Consider the following 23,009-nt stretch of genomic DNA (forward strand, 5'->3'; position numbering starts at 1 on the left):
TACTGTTGAGTAGAATGATTAATTCTAAGAAAATCTTAACTGACAGCTAAATATGAGGGAGTGGGGCAAGTGGGAAGAGTCTGGAATAGAAGATCTGCAACTTCCATCATCGAGCAGACTCCATGTTCCCTAGTGCTGATCTGTGGTAGTTGTGATATCCCCAGGAGAGTGCCTACTATGGCATCTTGTTGGAGCAGGAATTGTGCACTGGGGGGAGGGAGCTGAACAGTCTGCACTTCATGGATATCAACAACCAGGGAGTGAAGTATGTTTAAAAATTATACTTGCTGAAACCTGGAAATAAAGCAAAGGAAATAAATTAATTTTGTTGGGGTTTTTACTCATTCCATGATGGTGCTTGTTTTTTCTTCCCACGTCCCTCTCCAAAACAATCACATCTGTCGCTAATGCTCTGAACAAAGAATATTGAAATTGCTTAAAAATAGAATTAATGTAATTATATGCTGGGAAATTTGCAAAACAAACATGAAGAATTCTTCTCTCCAGTAGCCAGCAGTTTGAGGATTTGTGGCCCAGTTGAGTTGCCTCCATACTCATGTTTCTTTGATTGTTTACAGTATTGCAGTTGGAGAACCTCATTCAGTGTTCTGAGTATCTTCCAAAAATGTATGACTTAAACACTTTGTGGTTTAAGATTACTGTTTAACAAAAAGTAATAACATGTTTTAAAAACCAGATCCCGTTAAATCAGCCCTGTGTCATTTGTAAATTATTCTTCTGTATGCTGGAAATGTGTTGGGATGCTACTATCAAAAAGATGTATCATTTAAACCAGTTTTGAGAGTGATCCATAATTGGGCAAATGAAGTTAGTTCTGCATTACCTCTGTGGTACTGAAAGTCAGGATTTCCATATGCTAAGTATACTGTAGTAAGTCCAAGCATTTTCACTGGCAGAATCAACAATATTGCTACCTGGTTTGTGTTGAGTATATTAAGCGTTACTGGTAAACAACTTAAGGTGTATTTAGTACAACATTTACCTTAAGTGTATCTTCTGTTCAAGCTAGTGCTGATTCTTTATGCAAATAGATCTTGAATTTTCAGCTTTGTATAAGATGCTTTTTTTAAAGAGTTTTTGAGTATTATGCTACATTTTTTTTCCACAGATGGACAATAGAGGTGCCTTTAACCTTTTGCTTGGCTGGAAAGTAATAATGTTTAGTTTTTATTCTCTGAGATAGATATGTTGCAGTAAACAATATGATTTTTTTTCATGTCCACATTTAGGAAGACCTATTAATCCTCAGTAATATTGCCTTAATTTAACAGCACTACATTAACCATACTGCTCCTGCACTGTCCAAGAGTAAGGAGAGAGAAGTGGAGAAGAAAGATTTGGACAAGTCCAGGGAAAGATCCAGAGAGAGAGAGAAGAAAGATGAAAAGGATAGGAAAGAGCGAAAAAGGGTTTGTGACATTTTTATGGAATAGCTTAGAAAGTTGGTGCATGCTTGACTCATTCTATGACTCTAAGTAATAATAATTACAATTGTTGTGGTAGCCTTTATAGACAGAAGTGACCTGCTGCAGGGTTTATTCTTCATTTGCCCTATTAATTCTTAAAAGGTCAGTACTTGACATTAATAGGTTCTAAACTGCATTTTAATCTTCCATGTCAAGAGAGTTAAGTTCAGAAACTTTAAACAAGCTTTAATCATGCAACTGCCTTTCAACACTTGAAAAATATGGTATTTGTACAGTATTCTAATTAGGATGCTGTTTTAGAAATCAGCATCTGTTAATCTGCTAACATTATATAATTGTATTTGGCTTTAGGATCATTCAAATAGTGACCGGGAGGTGCCACAGGACTCAACCAAAAGGCGTAAAGAGGAAAATGGAACAAGTATGTGTTTTATTTCATTTTTCTGTGCTTGAAGTGTCCAGTCATTATTATGAATTGTGTTACGGGGTTTTTTTCCAGCTGGTTCTTCAAAACATAGTAAAAGTGAAAGTCCATCTGATTCCCCTCGTTCAAACGAGAAGGAAAAGGAGAAGAATAAATCAAAATCTTCAGGCAAAGAAAAAGGTGATTCGGTCAAAACTGAAAAGATGGAGAAAAGTTCCTCTGGTAGCAAAAAGGTAAAATGAATAAATTTTCTCATTTGTCTATTACCTCTAAACCTTTTAATTGAAACATTTTGTTCCAGGTAATGCTTTGGAGTTATTTTTCAGCTTTTGAATGCCCTTGTGTATGGGCTAGATTAGACACAGATATTGCAAATGGTAGAGGAAAATACATCTGGAACTTTTGGCCGTGTAGCCGCAACTTTACACTCAGTAGTCAACTCTGACTGGATAATTCATGAGGGAACACCTTTCATGTTAGCAGCAATGATGGAGGAAACTTTTTGTGCCAGATAATACTTATTTTTGAATGCTATGGTGTGAGTTTATAGCCTAGATTGGGGGCTAAAATCTAAAAACAGCGTTTTCTATACTTTGGTTTTAGGAATTAAGTTTTTTTCTTTTTCAGTCCAAAAAAAAAAAATTACTTTCAGAAAAAAATTCTGAAATGGGGCCTTACTTAAATATTGATTTTTGCTACAGTTAGCTTATATTTGATCAAGAAATCTACATGGGAAAACTCATTTGGCCCTTGGAAAGGAAATGTGTTAAATTTGAAGACTATATTCAGTCATTAGAGTGTGAACCAGACTGACTCTACTTATGCTTTTAACTGCAAGTCTCAGTGCAGCCATATCTAAGAAGACACCACAGCACCCATTTAGTATAGTCTTCTTTTGAAGACATTTTTAAAATGGTAGTGACTACAGTAGATCCGTCTTCAACTATGCATATGGAGTTTTACTGGAGTTTTTGAGAAAAAATTGTTTACAGTAATGTAATATATCGTTAAATTGATAATTGGAAGAGGCATTTATAAGTACACAAATATTACAGTATTCAGGATGAAAGTGGCCAGGGCCTATAGGGTTTTTTTTGAATGGTGGTATGTATATGACAGTGCCTTTCAATATTTAGTAGCATCCCAGTGAAATCCTCATTTTTAGAAATATAAACCTTAATTGGCTCTGATGATTTTGGGCTATCATACTTTATTATGAAATTCTTTGTACACTCAAACATATTTTGCTTTATTTTCCATATACAAATTTTGCACAGGAGTCTAGACATGATAAAGAAAAAACAGAAAAAAAGGAAAAACGGGACAGTGCTGGAGGGAAAGAAGAAAAGAAACAATATCCTTTTAACTTTTGATCACTGGAATTTTAAGTAGCATAAACAGTGAAGTAACATAACTCTGTGTTCTTAAGGAATTAAAAAAGCATTTTTCTTTAATGCTTAATTTACTCATAAATCTTCAGACAAGCACAGATAATGAAGACTGTTCCAATCAAGGTAAGAATTGTTTTCATGTTTTCCCTTTACCAAAGTATTGAAGATACCTGTTAAAGTCTATGGGTAAAATTTGCATCTCTGCCGTGACCCCTCTAAGGTGGGTTAAAGGGCCAGAGTGGCGTAGAAGGGGATCAAAAAAAAAAAAAAAAAATTCCCCAGCACATAAAATAAGGAAGACAGCCCTAGGCTGCTCTAAGAGGACTCGCTCAGAAGCCTTGACATAAGGGCTGAGTTGGGGGGCAAGAGAGGGGTGTTAGAGGGGGACTGCAACACATGATGTGGAGATTCTGGGCAGCTGGGAACAAGGCGGCTATAATGTTGACAGCCCTTGATAATCCACTTTCTGCTTGATAATCTTTTGCTACCAAGTTATTTTTGAAATGTAAAGCAGCACATAGGATACATTTAATTATCTGTAAGCCTGTGATCTCATACTCTGCTTTTTCTTCATATTAAGATAGTTCATTATGCCTGTGTAGTCTTTGGCCTCTTCAAATAAGATTGGACAATAAGTGAAAGCTTACATATAGTTCTTGAGAGACAAGTCCAAACAAGATCAACTTCAACATATTTGTGTTTAAATTCCAACTTGAATGTGGGTGTGACTCAAGAGAGATGTGCCAAAAACATCTGAAAAATTTTAATCAAGTTTTCTAAAATCCTCTTCCAGGGCTGTTTAGACATTGTCACATATACAGATTCATTAAAATATTGGTAAATAATTTACTTATACCAAGAAAAGCTGACAAATTCAGATTTGAAAGATAAAAATGAGTCTTTAGCAAGCAGTTCTGTGTTCAGGTATTTTAGGAGTCTCAGAACACTGTTCATTTTGTGGAGAGCAGGGAAGTGGTGCCCTTCTAGATTTCAAAATAATTCACCCATCCACCTAGTCTCAGAAGCCACGTGTCACAGCCAACCTCTCTTCAGAGGACAATGGACAATTTTACATTCTGTAAAGTATGTGTAATTATGGCTGGTAAATATTAGAGTTGACTGATGAAACCATAGCAAATAATTTATTCAAAGAATGTAGCCTCTCTGTTTACCAGTTGCCTGTGAGCAGTTTATAATTTTCTTATATTTGTTCTCCATTCAAAATTACTTGATGAATTGTTTCTGTGGAAAATTATTGGTCTGTAGACTGATTTTCTGCATATTTGCAGAAAGCAAACATAAGGAAGAATGCAGCTGAAGCAAACTCAAATTTTTATTCAATTAAACATTCATTGAAGTTTTAGAGTTAATTGCTCAGCTATAGTGAACATGGTTCTAAAATGTACTGCCACCTTGGTGAGGTCTTCAGCCTCTCTACCTCCCCTTTATGCCATCAAAATATAGTAGTAAGCTTTCACCATGAGCAAAAAATCAGGGTGGCAGTACTTAAAACACCATTCAGTATGTTATATGACAAACGAAGATGGAGATAAAGGTCAGAATATGTATCAGTAACTTAAGGGTCAAGCAAAGCAGTTTGTACTGTCACATGACCCCTGCTAAGAAGATATTTTGAAGTGTCCTCCACAGGAAAATTACAGCAGCACCTATGCTGTGGTGTCTCTGACAGAGTAACCTGGAGATAACACTGGCGCTGGGGGGAGGGTGGCAGAGACCTTTTGCCCTGGACTCAGAGATAAAGAGGTGCAGGAGAGCTGCTTTCTCTTTTCTGCTCCACAGATATGGCAGGGGAAGGGGACTTACTTTGTGAAGTCACCTGACCATCCAGAAATGCCTTCAGAAGGCATCTTCTTCACTGAGACTATTACTCCAAAAAGCAATTAGTAGAGCCTTGTGCAGATACAACATTTGTATTCACATCCGATCTGCAGAAATGGTCTGTGAATGTAAAGGAGATATCCATGTATTTGCAGGGCTGTAGCAATTAGGGAAGTTGAGTTGGCTCGGATTTTAGAAGGGCTTTGACAGTTTGTCCTGGTGATGTTGCTTGCCCAGCCACTAAAGCCAAAAGCAGGTATCTGAAGGGAGTTCCTGCATAATGAAAATCACACTGGTGCCCTTTGGTGGGGTCTAGGAGGAAGGAGATGATGCCAGGAGTCAGGGTCCTAGCTCTTTTGGGGACACTTTTCTCCTTATATGTCATTCTGAGTTTAACCAAGGCACTAAACTATATTTGAACAGCTGGGAGCTGTGTTCTCTGAAGGTCCCTCATTTATGGAATTTACTTCCCTTGTTCATTCAACAGAGCCAGCGTCTGCTGACCTTTCGGAAATGGTCTCAAGCTTACTGATTTGCTTAAATGTTTTCTTAAGGGAGTGCGCTTGAGCAGGCTGAGTTCTGAGCCTCGGATAGAGTTCTTTTGGGGCTAACCTTGTGTAGCTTATCTTCTATTAGAATACCAAACTACATGTGACCAGAAGTTCATGTATGTGTGCTTTCATAAATGGAGAATTGAAATATATTCAAATGAAGTATGATCATAAAAATACAATTTATCTAGCATAGTTTAAGAAACAAGCACTTCAGTAAATGTCAGTTCTTCGAGGAGTGTCCCTGTGGGTGCTCCATTTCAGGTGTTGGTGCATCCTTGTGCCTTTGATCGGAGAATTTCAGGAGCAGTGCTTGTCTGGGCCACGTGTGCGTGCTCCCCATCTTGCACCTGGCACTGCACGACAAGACACCTCCTCCCCCGCAATTCCTTCTCAACCATCCTCAGTCTGACATGGAGTTCCCAGCAGTGTTAAGACTGATAGCTAAACTTAGAGTTTAGAATAGGTCTTTAGTACCCTCGTTAGGTTTACATATCCCTTTCTCCCCATTTATTTTCTTTAATTTTGTTTTTCCTTTCCCGCTTTACTCCAGGTTTTAATACCCCTTAACTTAGATAGAGTTCATCGTTAGGGTTGAACCACTGTAACTTGAGCCATGCCCAATTCACTGGTCTTCAAGTACTGCCTTTCCTGCTGAGAGGTGATCCTGTTTCAGATGGACACTCTGTGTGTCCGGTGCCTAGGGGAGACACATGAAGCTCACACCAGAAAGGACCAAAACCTACACCTCAAACTATTGTTAATGGAGAAGTCTCTGCACCCAGCATCTGATCCAGGTCTGCAGACCTCCCTTGGACAGTTTTCCCCAGCAACTTCACCCATATCACAGTGGAAGGCTCACTCTTCCAAAAGGCAATGAGGAAAAGGGCTTCAGCTTCTGTCAAGGAGCCGCCAAAAAGGAAGCATTCCGTGGCCCACTCCTCATCCTTAGTACCAACCATACTGTGGCTGAGTACTTACAAGGCACCAGGATCATCTGGTACCACGAGTACCGTGAAAACCAGTGACCCTAAGTAAACCTACCTTCTCCGCTACTGCACTGACAAGAGCTGCCTCAAGATGCAGCACTGATATGCTCCATGGAAGTTATGGCGCCACCTCCTGTCCCAACAACTCAGAGTGCTCCAAGGCCAGCACCGACAACTGCGACTACAAGAGCACTGTTGGCACTGACCACCTCCGTACCGAAACCATCGGCACTGCACCTCTTCCTACATCAGACGGACCTTCATGTCTCATCGATGCCTGAATCACCTTTTTCCACCACTGATGTTTCTCTGGCACGCACAGCACCACGTCAGCCCACTTCACCACTGGCTCCTCCATTCTCTAGTGAGGAAGAAGATACTGAGGAGGAAGTTGCCTTCTCATCTCAGCACTTCTCTCCCGTTCAATCTACTGCAGCACTGAGTCCACCTGTACAGTCTAAACCTATCACAGGGCTGACACCATTCGCCACTCAGTGGCCCTACTGGGGGACGTACAGGAGACTACCCTAGACTCCAAGCCCGTACAAGAAGAGGCTTAGAGCTTCCTCACCACTGTCAGTTGCTGCACTTTCAGAGCCCCCTGAGGAGAGCATTTGAAGAACAGGAGGAAACCCAGGAACAGGATACATCACCAACATTTCTTTCTCATCCCTGCACGAGGCCATAATGCCACCGCCACCCCCAGCGGTGGATGATTTTAAATGCATTCAAGAACTCTTTAAAGAATCACTGATACCATAGAGTTTCCTCTAGAGGAGCTCCCAGAGTCCCAGCACAAACTACTGGGCATTCTCCATACATCCTTCTAATCTAAAATTGCACTTCCCATAAATGACTGGCCAAAAACATGGCAGACCCCAGCTACAATACTGCCCACCTGCAAGAGAGCAGATAAGAAGTACTATGTTCCCTCTAAAGAACTAGACTTCTTCTTTTCTCACCCCGCACCAAATTCACTAGTGGTGGATGCTGTCAACCAGTGAGGCAGACAACAACAACTGAGATCCACTCAATACGACAAGGAGTGGAAAGGTTTGACTTTTTGGCCACAAGGCCTATTCATCTGCCACTCTTCAGCTCTGGATTGCCAATTATGCTGCCCTCATGGCAAAATACAACCCCAAAAATTACTCCAAACTCACTGAATTTACAAAAAGAAAAGGAGTACTTGTGGCACCTTAGAGACTAACCAATTTATTTGAGCATAAGTGAGCTGTAGCTCACGAAAGCTTATGCTCAAATAAATTGGTTAGTCTCTAAGGTGCCACAAGTACTCCTTTTCTTTTTGTGAATACAGACTAACACGGCTGTTATTCTGAAACCTGTCACTGAATTTATTGACATCATACCGGAGGGCAAAAGAGACCAATTTAAGTCCATAATTTCAAAGGGCCAGCTCCTATCCAGAACCGCCTTACAGACCTCTCTAGATGTGGGCGATATAGTGGCGTGCTCCACAGCCACCGCCATAGCTATGTGCCGGACTTTGTGGCTTCACCTGTCTAGCTTCCCAAGGAAGGTATAATCCACCGTTGAGGACCTTGCATTCAATGGCCAGAAGCTGTTTGCAGCAAAAACCGATGAGTCACTTCACACCCTGTAAGACTCAAGGGTGACGCTCTGCTGCCCTTATATACACATCTGCATCAAAAAGAAAACAGGGTAAATATTACCCCACTCAGCACACAAGGTCTGTCCTGTAAACCTCACAACAGAGGCACTATGACACTGAAAGACAGAGGCCTCCAAAGCATTGCCAACCTCCAGCTCAATCATCAACATCCCTCCAGCCCTCTGCAAAACAACAATTTTGTGGGTTTGGTTGAGGACCCAAAAGACCTCCCCCATTCTTCAGCACTGACACCATCACTACCCATCCACCGTTTTGGAGATGGGTTGGCTCCTTTCTACCTAGCATGGCAATCCATCGCCATGGATAAATGGGTTCTGGAGATAATCCATTCAGGCTATACAATACCATTCATCTCCATCCCACCTTCCCTTCCTTTCCCCTCTTCAGGACCCCTCTCATGAACACCTTCTACAGCGAGAAGTAAACCACTTATTACAACTGGGTGCCATGGAACACGTACCATCACAACACAAAGGGAAGGGTTTTTACTCCCACTACTTCTTAACCCGGAAAAAGAATGGAGGATGGAGGCCTATCTTAGACTTCAGAAAACAAATTCATAAGGGTCCAACGGTTCAGGATGGTCACATTAGCAAAAATAATACCCGTACTGGAACAGGGGAACAGGCTTTTGACCCTCAATTCAAGACGCCTATTTTCATGTAACCATACATCCCATGCACAGGAGGTTCCTCAGGTTTACTCTGGGGACAGAACATTATCAATACAAAGTTCTGCTATTTGGCCTGTCGACAGCACCTTGGGTGTTTTCCAAAGTGTTCCCGGTAGTGGTAGCATACCTCCACAAACAAGGAGTGACCATTTTTCTCTATCTGGATGATTGCCTGTTAAAGGCACCCACCTCGGCAGATGCCATAGGCGCTATGCAGATGACAATCACTCTCTTCTTGCGGCTGGGACTACAAATCAACACATGAAAATCAACACTAACACCTGTGCAGAAACTGGACTTCATCGGGGCATATCTCGGTGCTCTAGAGGCCAAAGTGTCACTACCACCGACCAGATTTCTCATGATAGCCAGTCTGATCTCCACCGTATTGAACAGCCTACAGATATTGGCATGGACTTACGTCCAACTACTAGGCCATATGGTAGCAACCATGTTCGTGGTACGACACATGCGTCTTCACATGTGCTGCCTTCAGGGCTGGCTAAGAACCATGTACCACAGAAATGCAGACACTGTTTGTAATGCTGTTCAAAGTCAAAGACTCGCTACACTGGTAGACACAACCCAACAATGTGTGCATGGGAGTCCCTTTCACACAGACTCCACCTTCAATGATTCTCACAACTGACGCCTCCTTGATAGATTGGGGGGCCCATCTACAACATCACACAATTCAGGGCAGGTTGTCTCCCATTGAGACTCTGTTACACATAATTCTCCTGGAACTCTGAGCAGTTCGCAACATGTGCTTACACTTTCTGCCATTGATCAGGAACAAGACTATACAGGTAATGACAGACAACATTGCCTGCCTGTTTATACAAACCAGCAGGGAGGGGCAAGGTCGCACTGCCTATGCACCAAAGTCATTAAACTATGGAATTGGTGTATCCAGCACGTCAGCATCTCAGCCTCGTACCTCCCAGCACATCAAAATGCCACAGCAGATACATCAAGCAGGGAATTCTCCCAGGACCATGAATGGGAACTAAACATGGTCCTACAGAGCATATTTGAATGCTGGGGTCACCCATCCATAGACCTTTTTGTGACCTCCCAGAATCACAAATGCCTGCAGTTCTGCTCGAGAGCAGGTTTGGGCTCCCGTTCCTTGGGCGATGCCTTTCTCCTCAAATGGGACATGCATATCCTATACATGTTTCAAGCTCTCCCTTGCTATCGACGGTAATACGCAAAATAAGAGCTGAAAAGGCCAAAGTCCTCTTGATAGGCCCCACGTGGCCCAGACAAACTTGGTACTTGCACCGTGCACTCTTCCAAATCTTCTCTCATAGGATGCAGGATAGGTCTGCCACCCAAATCTGGAGAGCCTTCACCTGAGAGCCTGGCTCCAGCACAATGAACTAACCTGCTCGGAACTGGTGAAAGACATATTGGTAAACAGGAAGAGGACAACCACATGGAATACTTTCCAGCATAAATGGAAGAGATTTGCCATCTGGTGCCAAAACAAACAAGTCCAACCTGTTACCGCTCCCTTCCCAATTATTTTAGAAAACATGCTGGAACTAAAAAATTCCAGTCTATCTCTTAATTTGCTTAGAGTACACCTCGTCGCTATTACTGCTTTTCAACCCAAGGTAGACAGGATATTGATTAGGGATGTAAATATCGTTTTAAAAAGTACCCGTTTAAACTATTAAAATTATATCTGTTAACCATTTAATCATTAACAAGTTCACAATTAACCCCACGTATATATTATCTTTATCAAGTGTGTTTACTAACAACAAAAACAGACTTATGTAAACCCACATAAATCGAAAATACTGATATATTCCTCCATGTTCTGCCATACTTTCGGTTTGTAGAACTGCAGATCAAAGCTCTAGTCACGAGGTTACACAACCCAATTGCTACATATTTGCTGGTATTGCTGTGGCTTTTTTAATGTGCACATTAGGTATTACAATGTCACAAAACTATTTTACCAATGTGTTTTAAATGTTAACTGCAATATATTAACAGTAAGACTAGTACTTAATGGATAACGGTTTAATATTTTACATCCCTAATATCTATATTTGCCCATCCTACCACTAAACGATTTCTATTGGGCATTAGAAATGTTTACCCTGAAATATGAGTGCCTACCCGACTTTGGGGCTTGAACTTGGTATTACGCTGCCTTACCGGAGCCCCATTCAAACCATTAGCAACATACTCACTAACACATCTGTCGATGAAGGTTGCATTCTGATTCGCTATCGTGTCCACCCAACAAGTGGGAGAGTTAGGAGCCCTCATGGCACACCCACCTTATACCATCTTCTTCAAAGATAAGGTCACTCTAAGACCTCACCCTAAATTTTTACCTAATTTTTTCCTCTTCCCACTTGAGCCAACCAATCCATCTTCCCTCGTTCTTCCCCGAACCCCATGGGAGCAAATGGGACTCCATATTATACACCCTGGATATCAGATGCGTATTAACATTCTACCTTGAGAGAACCAAGACCTTCAGAAAGTCATCAAGACTTATTTCAACTTCAGTACAATCTAAAGGTTCTGCCATTTCCAAGCAGAGGCTGTCCAAATGGATTTCTGGGTGCATTCACCTGTGCTATAAACAACATGACATACAACCCCCACCTAAGTATCCGAACTCTATCTACCAGGTCGTTATCAACCTCAGTAGCTTTTCTCAACAGCATGCTGATCATGGACATATGTAAAGTGGCCATCTGGGCGTCCACGCACATGTTTACAAAACACTGTGCAATAGATCAGAGCTCAAGATCAGGCGCATTGGTAGGACTTACAGTAATATCATCAATTACCTGCACAACTCCGAAGCCCCTTCTGTCCATCAAGGGCCACTGCTCAGCAGTCACCTGAAGTGGAGCACCCACAGGGACACTCCTTGAAGAAGAAGAGGAGGTTACCCACCCTGTGCAGTAACTGAGGTTCTTCGAGATGGTGTCCTTGTGGGTGCCCCACTATCCACCCTCCTCCCCTTTACTTTGGAGTTCAATCTGTGGACTTGGGTGGAGAAGGAACTGAGTGGGAGGTCTGATCGCGCTGCACTAGATAGGTGCTGACAACAGCATGAGATGGGGAGAGCGCATGCATGACCAGACAAGAACTGCTGCTGAAATTCTCTGATCAAAGGCGCCCACAGGGACATAATCTCAAAGAACAGGATGAGTAATCTTCTTTTACACATTTAGGTAATACACATCCAGTTATTTCTTGCAGTAAATTAAGGGGCATCTGGTATAACATTCACCTTACTCTCCTTTATTTGCGGGGTAAGTGTGCAAAAGTGCTTTTTAGAGCAACACAGAATTGTGGCAGCTAATTCCATTCCTGCTGCTTGCACAACCTCTTCTATTACATTCTCCATAATGTGTGTATTGCTTTATATTCATTGCTTTTATTTCTCATTTAGACACATTAATCTTCTTGGGATAGTGTACAACAGCTTGTTGAATTTCACTTTTTCCAATACTTGTTTTTGTTGAATTTTTATCTATTAAGCAGAGTTTTCCATTATTTTTATTTATAATCCCAGTGCCTGATTGTGTGTGTTAGTGTAGTTCTCGTTACAAAGTAGGAAATTGAAGTAATTGTCTGTAAAATCTAAAGATAATCAGAGTAGCCAGTTAAAATAGTATTTTTCCACCCTCATTGTTTGGACTGTGAATGAAAATAAATTCTAACAAGTTCTGAATCTTCTGATTCTTTAGAAATGACATCTAATTGCATTGGCATATGTATTTGTTGTAGGTGAGGTTGAAAGTGGAAGATATCCAGCTGTGACCAGAAATGTATTTTCAAGAGTATAGATTGCACAGAAATTTGTGAATGAAGAGGACCCATCTGCATCTCCTTAAATTATTCAGTTCTCTGCTTTATTTCCCCCATGCTGAACATTTAATTGTTGAGTTGTACATTACTGTATTTTAACTTGTTGCTTAGTTTCTCACATTTATTTTCAGTACCTGGCTGAAAGTGTTACCTATTCCATATTTTAGCACAATGTGCTGCAAACAGTTGCCATAGTGCAAATAAGGTTTCATGTGTACAGAGTTCCTCTTTAGGTTGTCTAAATACTGCCTGAGTTTAATGATTCTTTCAATCTGAACTGCATTCTTTTAGGTGTCTGAAAACCATAAATAAACAGTTATTGAACCATTTTTGAATTTACCTCATTTAAACTCAGTTTTTATTTATTACTTAGCCTGTTTTTAATATCAGTCACTAAAAACCAAGTGGGAGCACTGTTTTCATGCAATGCTTAGGAATTATTTGTATATTATGTGTACAACATTGAGCTGTTTAAAAAAAACAAAACAAAAAAAAATCCCAAACCTGCACTCAGTTGTCCCTTGCCACATCTTTGTTTGTCATGATGTTTTTAGATAAATTGGAAAATACTCTCTTCAAAAATGAAATAAATTAGGTTTCAATTCTACAGCTACAGGAGCTTTGTATCGCTGAACTTTAGTCTGAAAAGTTTCACAATGACATTTTTAAAAAAGAGAATTTTTTTTATCTGCTGAATTCTACCAGTGTAACCTTTTTTCTAAATAAACAATAGTTTTCTCAATGGGTCGTAAATCATTGTGTCTGTGTTGTCGCTTTATTGACAAAGGTAGCGCTAACAACATTCAGTTTTAGTCAGTGTGAGCTAGCTTACTTTCCTTAAACCTCTTCCACTATGACTAAATCCTCTTTCAGTTGGTCTGCCTTACAAATCATTTCATACACATCTGGAAAAGACCTGGGTCATCTAGTGTGTCCCCCTGTGCTAGCGCTTGATCCTGTCTATCCATTGTGGATCAGGCACAGAAATCACAAATCTGCATTATGGTTTTGAATGCCTTTAATGATACTATTTCAGTAACATCCTTTATCAAGGAAGTCCACTAATTAATTTTACAGTGAATTAGGAAAAACACCCTAACCTAAATTTCCTCTTTTCTTGTCCATCTTAAATATTTTTCCAGCCCCTATACGTGGGGATCTAAATGTGTTCTTACTTCAGCAGAATGTATTAAAGAAATATTTTATGCTTTGTAAGTCTGGTCCCTTATTTTTCAGCCTGATAACTGTTACCTAACAGAGTAGTCCTCACTTTCCTGAAAGTAAGAATTTGCAGGATTAGCCCTTAAATTTGTAAAATCAGAAAATGAATAAGTACAACAACTAGTTCATTATCCTAATAAAGTAATAAGAACAGGATCTTGTTAGTAATAGCAGTAATCTAGTGACCTTCCTCTGATACTACATATTTTAAAAAACCTGGTGTTAGAGGTCTTTGAGACATATTCTGTTTAATACTCTGTAGCAAATGTGCTTAAACGTTGTTTTTTTTTAAATTTAAGTGACATTTCCGGTGACACAATTCAACTCAAGGACACAGATAGTTTCAGTTGCTTTATTGGTTTTTTTTAAACTACTTTAAAATATAATTAATGCTAACTTAACAAAATATTGTAAATATTTACAGAAATACACCGATACTGATATGTAGAAATATCAAAATGGCTGAATGAAAATAACTATTGATGTGAGAGGAGAGAACGGAGAACAGTGTAATTGATGTAAGGATAACCCTTTTGTATCTCTGCTGATACAATTTTTAAATTGTATAATTATGGATTAAGAGTCTTAAATTCTTACCATAAAAATGTTTGTCCATGTACTTCAGTGTTCAGATTCCAAATCTAAGACAAAAGTTTACATGCTTTATTAGTCAGAAGCACCAGGATGGGAAGGCTATGTATATAAAACTCCAGTTTAAAAAAAAAAGCTGCACCGAAAGAACGGTGAGGTTGCACAAGTGAGGCACTCAAATCAGACAATGACAAATTTGCTGTCACAACCTTAACTCCTGCCCCCTAGTGCACATTACAATAGTCTCTCATTACATTATCACCCACTTTCCTTCACAGTCAATGAGACTGAGTCAGAGCCCGGGATGGAAGATGCTGAGTGAATAAGGCAGCTGTTTTTATTCTCCTTGTTCAGTGTGTGCCCCTCAGCTTTATTTAGATTGGTCCAAAGCTCGGCAAAATCTGTATAAACACTTCCATTTAATTTCACTGTGTTTTGAATCAGGCCCTTACTATACACTACCCAACGTTAGTCCTAAATATGGAATTCAATAAGTTGAGAAGTACTAATCTTTCCCTAGATGTCTTTTTATATTTTACTAATCTTCCTTCATGCTGCACATCGTTACAACCTCTCCGGATTACGTCCCAGTTAGCTTGTTTCCTCTTTGTGTATTACTGCCTTACATTTTGTTTTCTGCAAATTTAATCACTGTTGAGTTTACATCTTTTTCTAAGTCAGTTAGGGCCTTATCAAAAGCCCATTAAAATCAATGGCAGTTTTTTCCAGTTTCCTAGTCAAGTGAAATTAAGGTTCCAATTTGCTGCCCCTTAAACTTTGTTTCATATTCTTAATTTGAGAGGTTTAAGGGGAGCCTTTATGTTGTCCGTGGGAGGGAGGAAAAGTCTGTTTGAAACCTTATTGCTTGATTGAGAATGTGCTGAATATGCACTTTTTGAAGGGGTATTTCCTTTCTTTATGACTTGATCCTAATCTTACTGAAGTCAATAGGAGCATTGCTGTTGACTTTAATGGGATTATGATTTGGCCCTTAATACCAGACAGGTGTTTCTCTCACATGCACATACACACACACTCTCTCTCTTTCCCCCACTCCCTCCCCAGAGATAAGTTCCAATTTGGGAAACTCCAGTTCACCCCCTCCCTTCATGCAAGTGTCATTTCCCCCTAAAATTTTCTCCCCAAGTGGCTCCTATAAACTGATCAAAAGGAAGACCAGTTTTCTAATTAATGTGGAAAATATGGCTTGTGAAAGAAACGCCCATTTACAAGAATGGGAAAAGAGTAGTGGTGCACATTCTGTCCCACATCGTTCGTTGCAATGTGGAAAGGTAGAACTTTGGAGGTCACTTTTTCAAGGCACAATCGTTTTCTTTATAAAGTGAAAAATTCTGTTTTAAATAGGTGTAAGTAAATTCATAGAATATCAGGGTTGGAAGGGACCTCAGGAGGTCATCTAGTCCAACCCCCTGCTCAAAGCAGGACCAATCCCCAATTTTTGCCCCAGATCCCAAATGGCCCCTTCGAGGATTGAACTCACAACCCTGAGTTTAGCAGGCCAATGCTCAAACCACTGAGCTATCTGTATCTTGAAGATACTGACACCTCTGCTTCTTCAGTCAAGGAGACCCTTCAAAGAAGGCAAGAAGTAAGAGAGACCAGCTCCAAAGGGGAAGATACAGGTGGCCCTCTGACAATCTCTGTACATACTCACCAGGGTTTCTCTGAACATTCTAGGCTTCCCCTGAGAGCAGCACTTCCTCCTTCTGGCTGCTGGGGGCCCCTCCATTGCTGGACACCATAACTGACAGCAGAAAGGGTCTTTCCTGTGCTTTCAATGCCCTGTCCTGCTGGTGCCCCAGCATTATGAAGGAGGTGGAAACAGCCTTATCTGACTGCAGAGAGGAGTAATGGGGTGGGGGGCCGGGGAGAGGAGATGAGAGAAGGACAAGCTGAGTGGGAATGGGGCAGGTTGGGGAGAGGGCTTTGCTAGGGGTGAAAAGAAGAGCCTATCATGACTAGAATTAACTCTTCTCCAGAAACTGGGATAGAACTCGGGATTTATGAGTCCCAATGTTCCTCCATTGTCTAGCACATAGCTGTGAAACCAACTCGCAATGTACCTTATCTTCGTCTAGTGGCTGATCTTCTCAGCCTATGTCTACAGTAGGAGATACATGTGAGATATACAGACTTGCAGTAGCTCTCGTCATGCTAGCACGATTATAAATAGCAGTACCACTGGTAGTAGCAGTGGAGGCCTGGCTAAGTACACACCCGGCTGAAACTAGTGGGTATATACTCGGCATAGCCCAGCCATGCTGCCGCTACCGGTAATCCTGTGACTATACTGCCATTTTTTAAATGCTCATACTAGCTCTGTGAGACCTAGTACTAGTATGTTTAGAGGAGCAGGGGAATAACACTCATGCCTCCTGGTATAATACCCTACTACGGCTACCATTAACTCCATTAGCTCATGTGGGGTAGAGGTTTGTATTGTTGATCTAAAGATTCCAGTCCTGACAATGCGTGTGGGGGATCAATATAGTTCCACATGATGGAATTTGTCTTTTTAAAACTTGGGAAATTGCACTTAAACCACCTCCCCTCCCCCCAAAAGTACATTAAATTGCAAAGCCAAGCATTCAAAAATAGGAGATGCCAGACGGAAGGTTGTTTATGGAACCTTAATTTGTCCCCCTTTTGGGTGTGCATTATGAGAGTCTCTAATTACATGATGACATCCTATTTTTCCCACCAGACCCCTGCCTCTTTCAGTGCGCAGGACAAATAGTACTCAAGGAGTTGACTTTACAACCGTAGCTTTTTAATGAAGCGTTTTTTATATGTTTTACAATTAAAAGGGAACTAAGAATGACTGGACAGAGGGGCATCTGGGTATAGTTTATACTGAGTGGAGAAAGGACAAATACAGAGCAACTAATATGGTACGTTTCATTCATTCACCTGACCATTCTGCTTGTATGCTGTGTCCTTTTCCCTGCCTTCCTTATCTGCCTGATATTGAGCAGTGACAAATTGAAACCTGAGAAAAGAAAATACTTTTTCACACAAGTATAAGTAATCTGTGTAACTCATTGCCACAGGATGCAGGTAAGACCAAGAGTTTCACAAGAGTCAGAGGGATTGCACATATTTATGGATAGCAAGAATATCCAGCATTGTTAAGAGTTCATGCTAACAAAGTTTGGAAGGGGTATATAATCTCAGACTCCAGAGTTCAAGCCCATCTAACTATTAGGGATCAGGACAGTTTAAGATCCTTTCACTGAAAGAAACTTTCCCACATAATCTCCCTGCTATCAGGTTTCAGGCACCTTCCTCGGAAACTTCTGGTGTTAGCCCCACTGTTAGTGACAGGTTATTAAAAATGCAATGAAAGTAAGAGGAAAGGGACTTGTTGCATCTGTGAAGTGAGAGCCCAGCTAAAATTGTCAGCTACAGTTTCCCACAATCCTCATCTCACTGAAATATGTACTTTTTCTAAATCAAAATAGGAAACGTCGACAGTCCATTTTCCTCATGTCACTTCAGAACTATCATGACCTTTTAAAAATAGTGGGAACTACAACTGTTGCTGCCAGAGTGCTGGTGGAATTTCCCCTATTTTTAGAAGACCACACCGGGTCTAGTAGTAGAGAGTCACAATCCCTCAACTGGAATAATTTATTTAGCAGATACAGCTACGCTAGAAAGGATCCTATGAAGCCCTGCAGTGGAACTGAGAGGACTCAGCAACTTGTAAGATATGAACCATAAATGTGGAAGTGGGTGCTATAGATTATTTTAAATAAACAAAAAAGTTCTGATAGCATGTCGTCATCCTCAGCGGAATTATCAATCTATATAATTATCTATAGGACTGTAGTACTCTCCTTTACATGCAGGCTATGCCTATATGGACTTTATAAATATTCTCGTCTCAATATTTCACAGTAAGGGATAACTACCAGCCAAGATTCAAATTCTTGCTTTAATAATCAAGCCTGCAAACTGTTTATTCCATATCATTTTTTGTATGGTTGCCTTAGATGTACAACAGGGAAATTAAATTGCTATTGAATTTTTGCTGGCTTAATTGTGCTTACCTGAGTTAAAACAGTTCATAACTCTCATTCATACTTGAAAAAGCATCAGCAGGCTTTCCTGTTTCCTGGTGGTGTGCGCCGATAAAGGGAGTAATTGAAGACTATTAGTTAAATCAATTCAAATCAATTTAGATCTGCACAGGGAAATCAGTCTTTATTGAACTGGTTTGGAAAATAAGGTTGTGGAATGCTCACAAAGCCGTGTGTATAAAATTCAGCCGTATCAGAGCAAACTGATTTCTAAGGATTGTTCTACCAGAAAGAGATACTTAGATTAAAATGCTTAATATTCTGTTATGTAGAGGTTTGAACAAAAAGTCAGTTAACCAGGGAATGAAGACGCCAAATTGAAAGCTTTTAAATAAATCATGTTTTGAATGAAAGGGGAACTTAGCCACTGAGATCAACGTGAATCACGTCGAACCAAAAAGTTACTTGCCTTCATGCATTTCACACATTTATCAATATTGTTGCCAATTCCTTTAAAAAAAAGTGTAAGACAAATTTCTATTTTGCTCCCATCATCCCCTCATCCAGCATGATCCTGCACACAGCTAGATGAGTGAGTATAAGGAATTCATGCTTCTGAGGATATTAGCTTTTCCCCCCCATGGAAACATACTGAACTGTATTTGCTACAGACAGGATGATATGTAAGGCCCTACTTGAATCGTGGGATGATCTTCAAATAATTGTGGCTAAGTGTGGACAAGACACGGAAAAGTAATAATGGGCCTTTATTAAGAGCAGCAATTTGGAAAAGCCAGAGTAGACCTATTTGTTTAAGAAAAAATTACCGGAACAATAAAAACTCTCAAGTATTATGTTATACCTGCTAATTTTTTTGCTAACCAGACATTTTGCTGCAATTCTGTTACATTCATTTAAAAAAAAAAAAGTGACGAATACAATATAAAATTCAAAAGACTAAAAGTCTTAACACAACTGCTGTAGAAATCGAGTCCAGTTACTTTGGCTTTTTACATTTTGCAGACATTGAATGATGATGCAGTACACCCCGCTACAGCGATCTGCTTCATGCCCTGTCTTTGCTTTGTGAAGACTTGTCCATACTGAGATATTAATTAAAATCAAAATTGTGGTGGAAGCCTAATATTGCGGGATCCACAATTTCCAATATTGCGAATGAAGTAGGGCCTAAATTATATGAGTATAACTTCATTAAGGGATGGAGCTGAGGTAGAAGATAAGTTATGGGTTGAAGTAAAGGTGTGGAGCATAAGGTGCTTCTATGAAGCTACATTGATGTTTGTTTAGTATTTGTACATGCTGACTAGCATCAACATCTGCACTTTAAAATGTGTATTTCATTGAAAGGAAAAGGCAAAATCCCTCTGTGTTTTAACACTAGTGAAACTGATGGAGTTTCATCAGGCATGAACTTGGTCAATTAGATTCACAGCATGAATACTTCTTTTCTGATGACATTTCACTTTACATAAGCTGTCTGGATAAACTACAGCTATCTGAATTATTTGCTACAAACAATTTATCAAATTAATTTAGCCCATATTTCTGTTCATGATTTACAGTGGAGACATTTAAGATGTTTTGGTGGGTTCTGAGACTTCTCCATGTATGCAGAATTTTATGTCTTGGGAATATCTTTGAACCAGATAAAGTCTTTCAGAATGGAAGAAACTTTTAAAGTACAGTCACTGTGTCTTTGATCAGGTGGTGATTTTCATTAATTAATTTGCTGGACGCAATTGTTTGCCTAATTTGCGCACAGATGTTAGCCTATGGTTTGTTTGCGAATTGGTCACCGTGGGGATTTTCTATTTGATTGATCACATGCTAGCATCTTTCCCTTGATTGGATGACCTAAACTTTACAATCAGGAGGAATGATCCTTTTTCTGTTTCCAAATTATCCATAAACATTTGTAATTTGTATCTATTGTGCAGACAATGTAAAGATCTTTTCACAGATGGCTGCAAAATGGGTTCAAATGCTGTAGTGACTATTCAGTCACTCAACATTCACAATGCTGTTTTTTTCTGGAAACATTTTTACAACGGAAAACTCATTTGTCTGCTCATGAATCAGTGAAGTAAGGCCAAGACTCTCAAAAGTCACTAATGATTTTGGGTGCTGCTTATGGGTGCCCACCTTGACATGCATTAAAGAGGACTGATTTTGACAAAATGCTGAACACCCATCCTATGCAAATTAGGCCCTTTTAAGAGATCACAGGCTGGGAACCCAAAATCACTAGTCACTTTGAAAATCTTGTCCAAAGAGTCTGCAAACATTTGTGAAACAAACAGATGGATTTTATTCATCAATACTTTATTGCTGTGCTCACCCATCTCTATTGAAAACAAGCCCAACAGATTATTCACAAACTTTGAATTAGATGAATCCAGCTGTCGTATTACTCCAACACATGGGCACTATGGAGAATTTGCCTCACTGGTGTGGAAGACTGCCCAAAAATACATCCCTAGAGGATGTTGAACACTATATGTACCTGGGTTTTCAGAACAGACAAGCCAACAATGTACGAGATATTCCAATTTGTTTGACCTGGATCTGTTCCGTGCTTATGACAGAGATTAGAAAGGAGGTGCACAACCACTGGAGGGAGCTGATTGAAACAACAAACCTTGCCATAATAGCAAGAAAGATGAGCCAGTATTTTCAAGCTGAACCCTGATGGACAATAACCAAAGCACATCACCACAGTCTCTCCCAACCAAGTCAAGCACCAACTCATCCTGAATGCTAAACCGGCCCCAAAAGTGCAGAATGAACCAAGTCAAGCAGGAACTTTGCTCTCTCCACAGAGGCAGTGAAGTACACAACGAGCAGCTCAACAATGAGGAGCTGACAATAGTCATGAAAACCTGACATGTGGGAAGGGAGCTGTTCTTGATGGTATAACTAGCAAACAGTTACTACACTTGGGGATGAGAGCACAGAAGTGGCTGCTTGACTTCTTTAATTCCTGCATGGAGACAATGCAGATTGTGGAGACAGGCCAAAGCGATTTCACCACAAAAACCACATAAAGACCCTAACTCTGCAAAGTTTTCACCCAGTATCCTAACGCACCTCAACCTACAAGCTTTATGATTAGCTTCATGATAATGATAGCTCCCACAGTGGAAGGGCAGCTGATTGATGACCAAGCTAGTTTCTACCCAGAAAGTTCAAGCTATGGCCAAGTTGTAAACCTAACTAAATACATTCAACATGGCTTTGAAACGTAAAATTACAGGGGCTGTTTTGGTTGATCTGTTGGTTGCTTACGACACTGAACCGTTGTGCACGTCTGTTGATATTGGCAAGAATTTTGAGAAATAGCAAGATAGCCCAAATCATCTCCTTCCTGCTCAACAATCAATGTTTCTTTTTCAAGATGGATCATCAGAAAAGTTGATGCCATACGCAATAGAATGTACTATCCCAAGGTTCTGTGCTGTATCCCTTGCTGTTTAATATTTACACAAATGCTATTTGATATTTACACATAATTACCAACCAGAATTCCCTGATATGAGAAAATTCATTTATGCAGATGATCTTTTCTTTGCTATTTAGTTGGAAAGATGTGAGGACATTGAGTGTATTGTAGCTGGTTCACAAACCATACTTGGAAAATACTATCACACATATTTCCTGAATGCCAATCTTAGCAAGGCAAAAGTGTGCGCTTTCTACCTGAAGCACCATCGGGCCAAGCACAAACTCTAGATATTGTGGGATGGTACAATCAGCATTGTGAACATCCATTGTACCTAAAGGTCATATTAGCCTGACTGCTGATATTCAAAGCATCAAGAAACTGAAAAGGAAAGTGAACTTCAGAAATTGTGTACTCCAGAATATGGCTAAGACAAAATAGGGGGCTGGCTGACACCAAAACACTCCAAGGAACCAGTCCTGCCTTGTGTCACTCATCTCCAGAATACTGTACCACAGTAAGATCACCCTGAAACCATGCACACAAAATTGATACTGAACTCAAACAATCCTGTAGGATCACCCCAGGGACTTTAAAACGGACTCGTACACTGCTTCTACTGTCTCGTAAGGATTGCACCTCCAACCATGAGGAAGGATGCCTTTACTAAAAAGAAGAAACAGAAACAGGTGCATGGTCCAGGACATCCCCTGCATGGACATGTTCCACCACCTAAGAGGTTGAAGTCCAGAAAGAGCTTTGCCTCTGAAAATACCTTATCCTAAAATACCTCTGGGGAAAGTTACAGAGTGACAAAACGGCGGGAAATGTCAATGACCTTGGAGAACCTGGTTCTTCCAGAATAACTCCCAG

General features: G+C 40.2%; 1 protein-coding gene across 2 annotated transcripts in view; it reads left to right on the plus strand.

The window, feature by feature from the left end:
• The window catches only part of THOC2 (THO complex subunit 2), a 108,480-nt gene extending 94,935 nt beyond the window's left edge, over positions 1–13,545 (plus strand). The window contains exons 35-40 of one of the 2 annotated variants that reach the window (XM_074962531.1): positions 1,293–1,430; positions 1,800–1,869; positions 1,948–2,105; positions 3,150–3,226; positions 3,339–3,386; positions 12,741–13,545. In XM_074962531.1, coding sequence (XP_074818632.1) covers positions 1,293–1,430; positions 1,800–1,869; positions 1,948–2,105; positions 3,150–3,226; positions 3,339–3,366 — 471 coding nt within the window. In that variant the 3' untranslated portion in view covers positions 3,367–3,386; positions 12,741–13,545. The remainder of the gene's footprint in view (positions 1–1,292; positions 1,431–1,799; positions 1,870–1,947; positions 2,106–3,149; positions 3,227–3,338; positions 3,387–12,740) is intronic. The other variant, XM_074962532.1, reaches the window with a different exon arrangement.
• Positions 13,546–23,009: the final 9,464 nt, after the last annotated feature.

Source organism: Natator depressus, chromosome 9 (assembly GCF_965152275.1).
Source record: "Natator depressus isolate rNatDep1 chromosome 9, rNatDep2.hap1, whole genome shotgun sequence".
Classification (NCBI taxonomy): Eukaryota; Metazoa; Chordata; order Testudines; family Cheloniidae; genus Natator; species Natator depressus.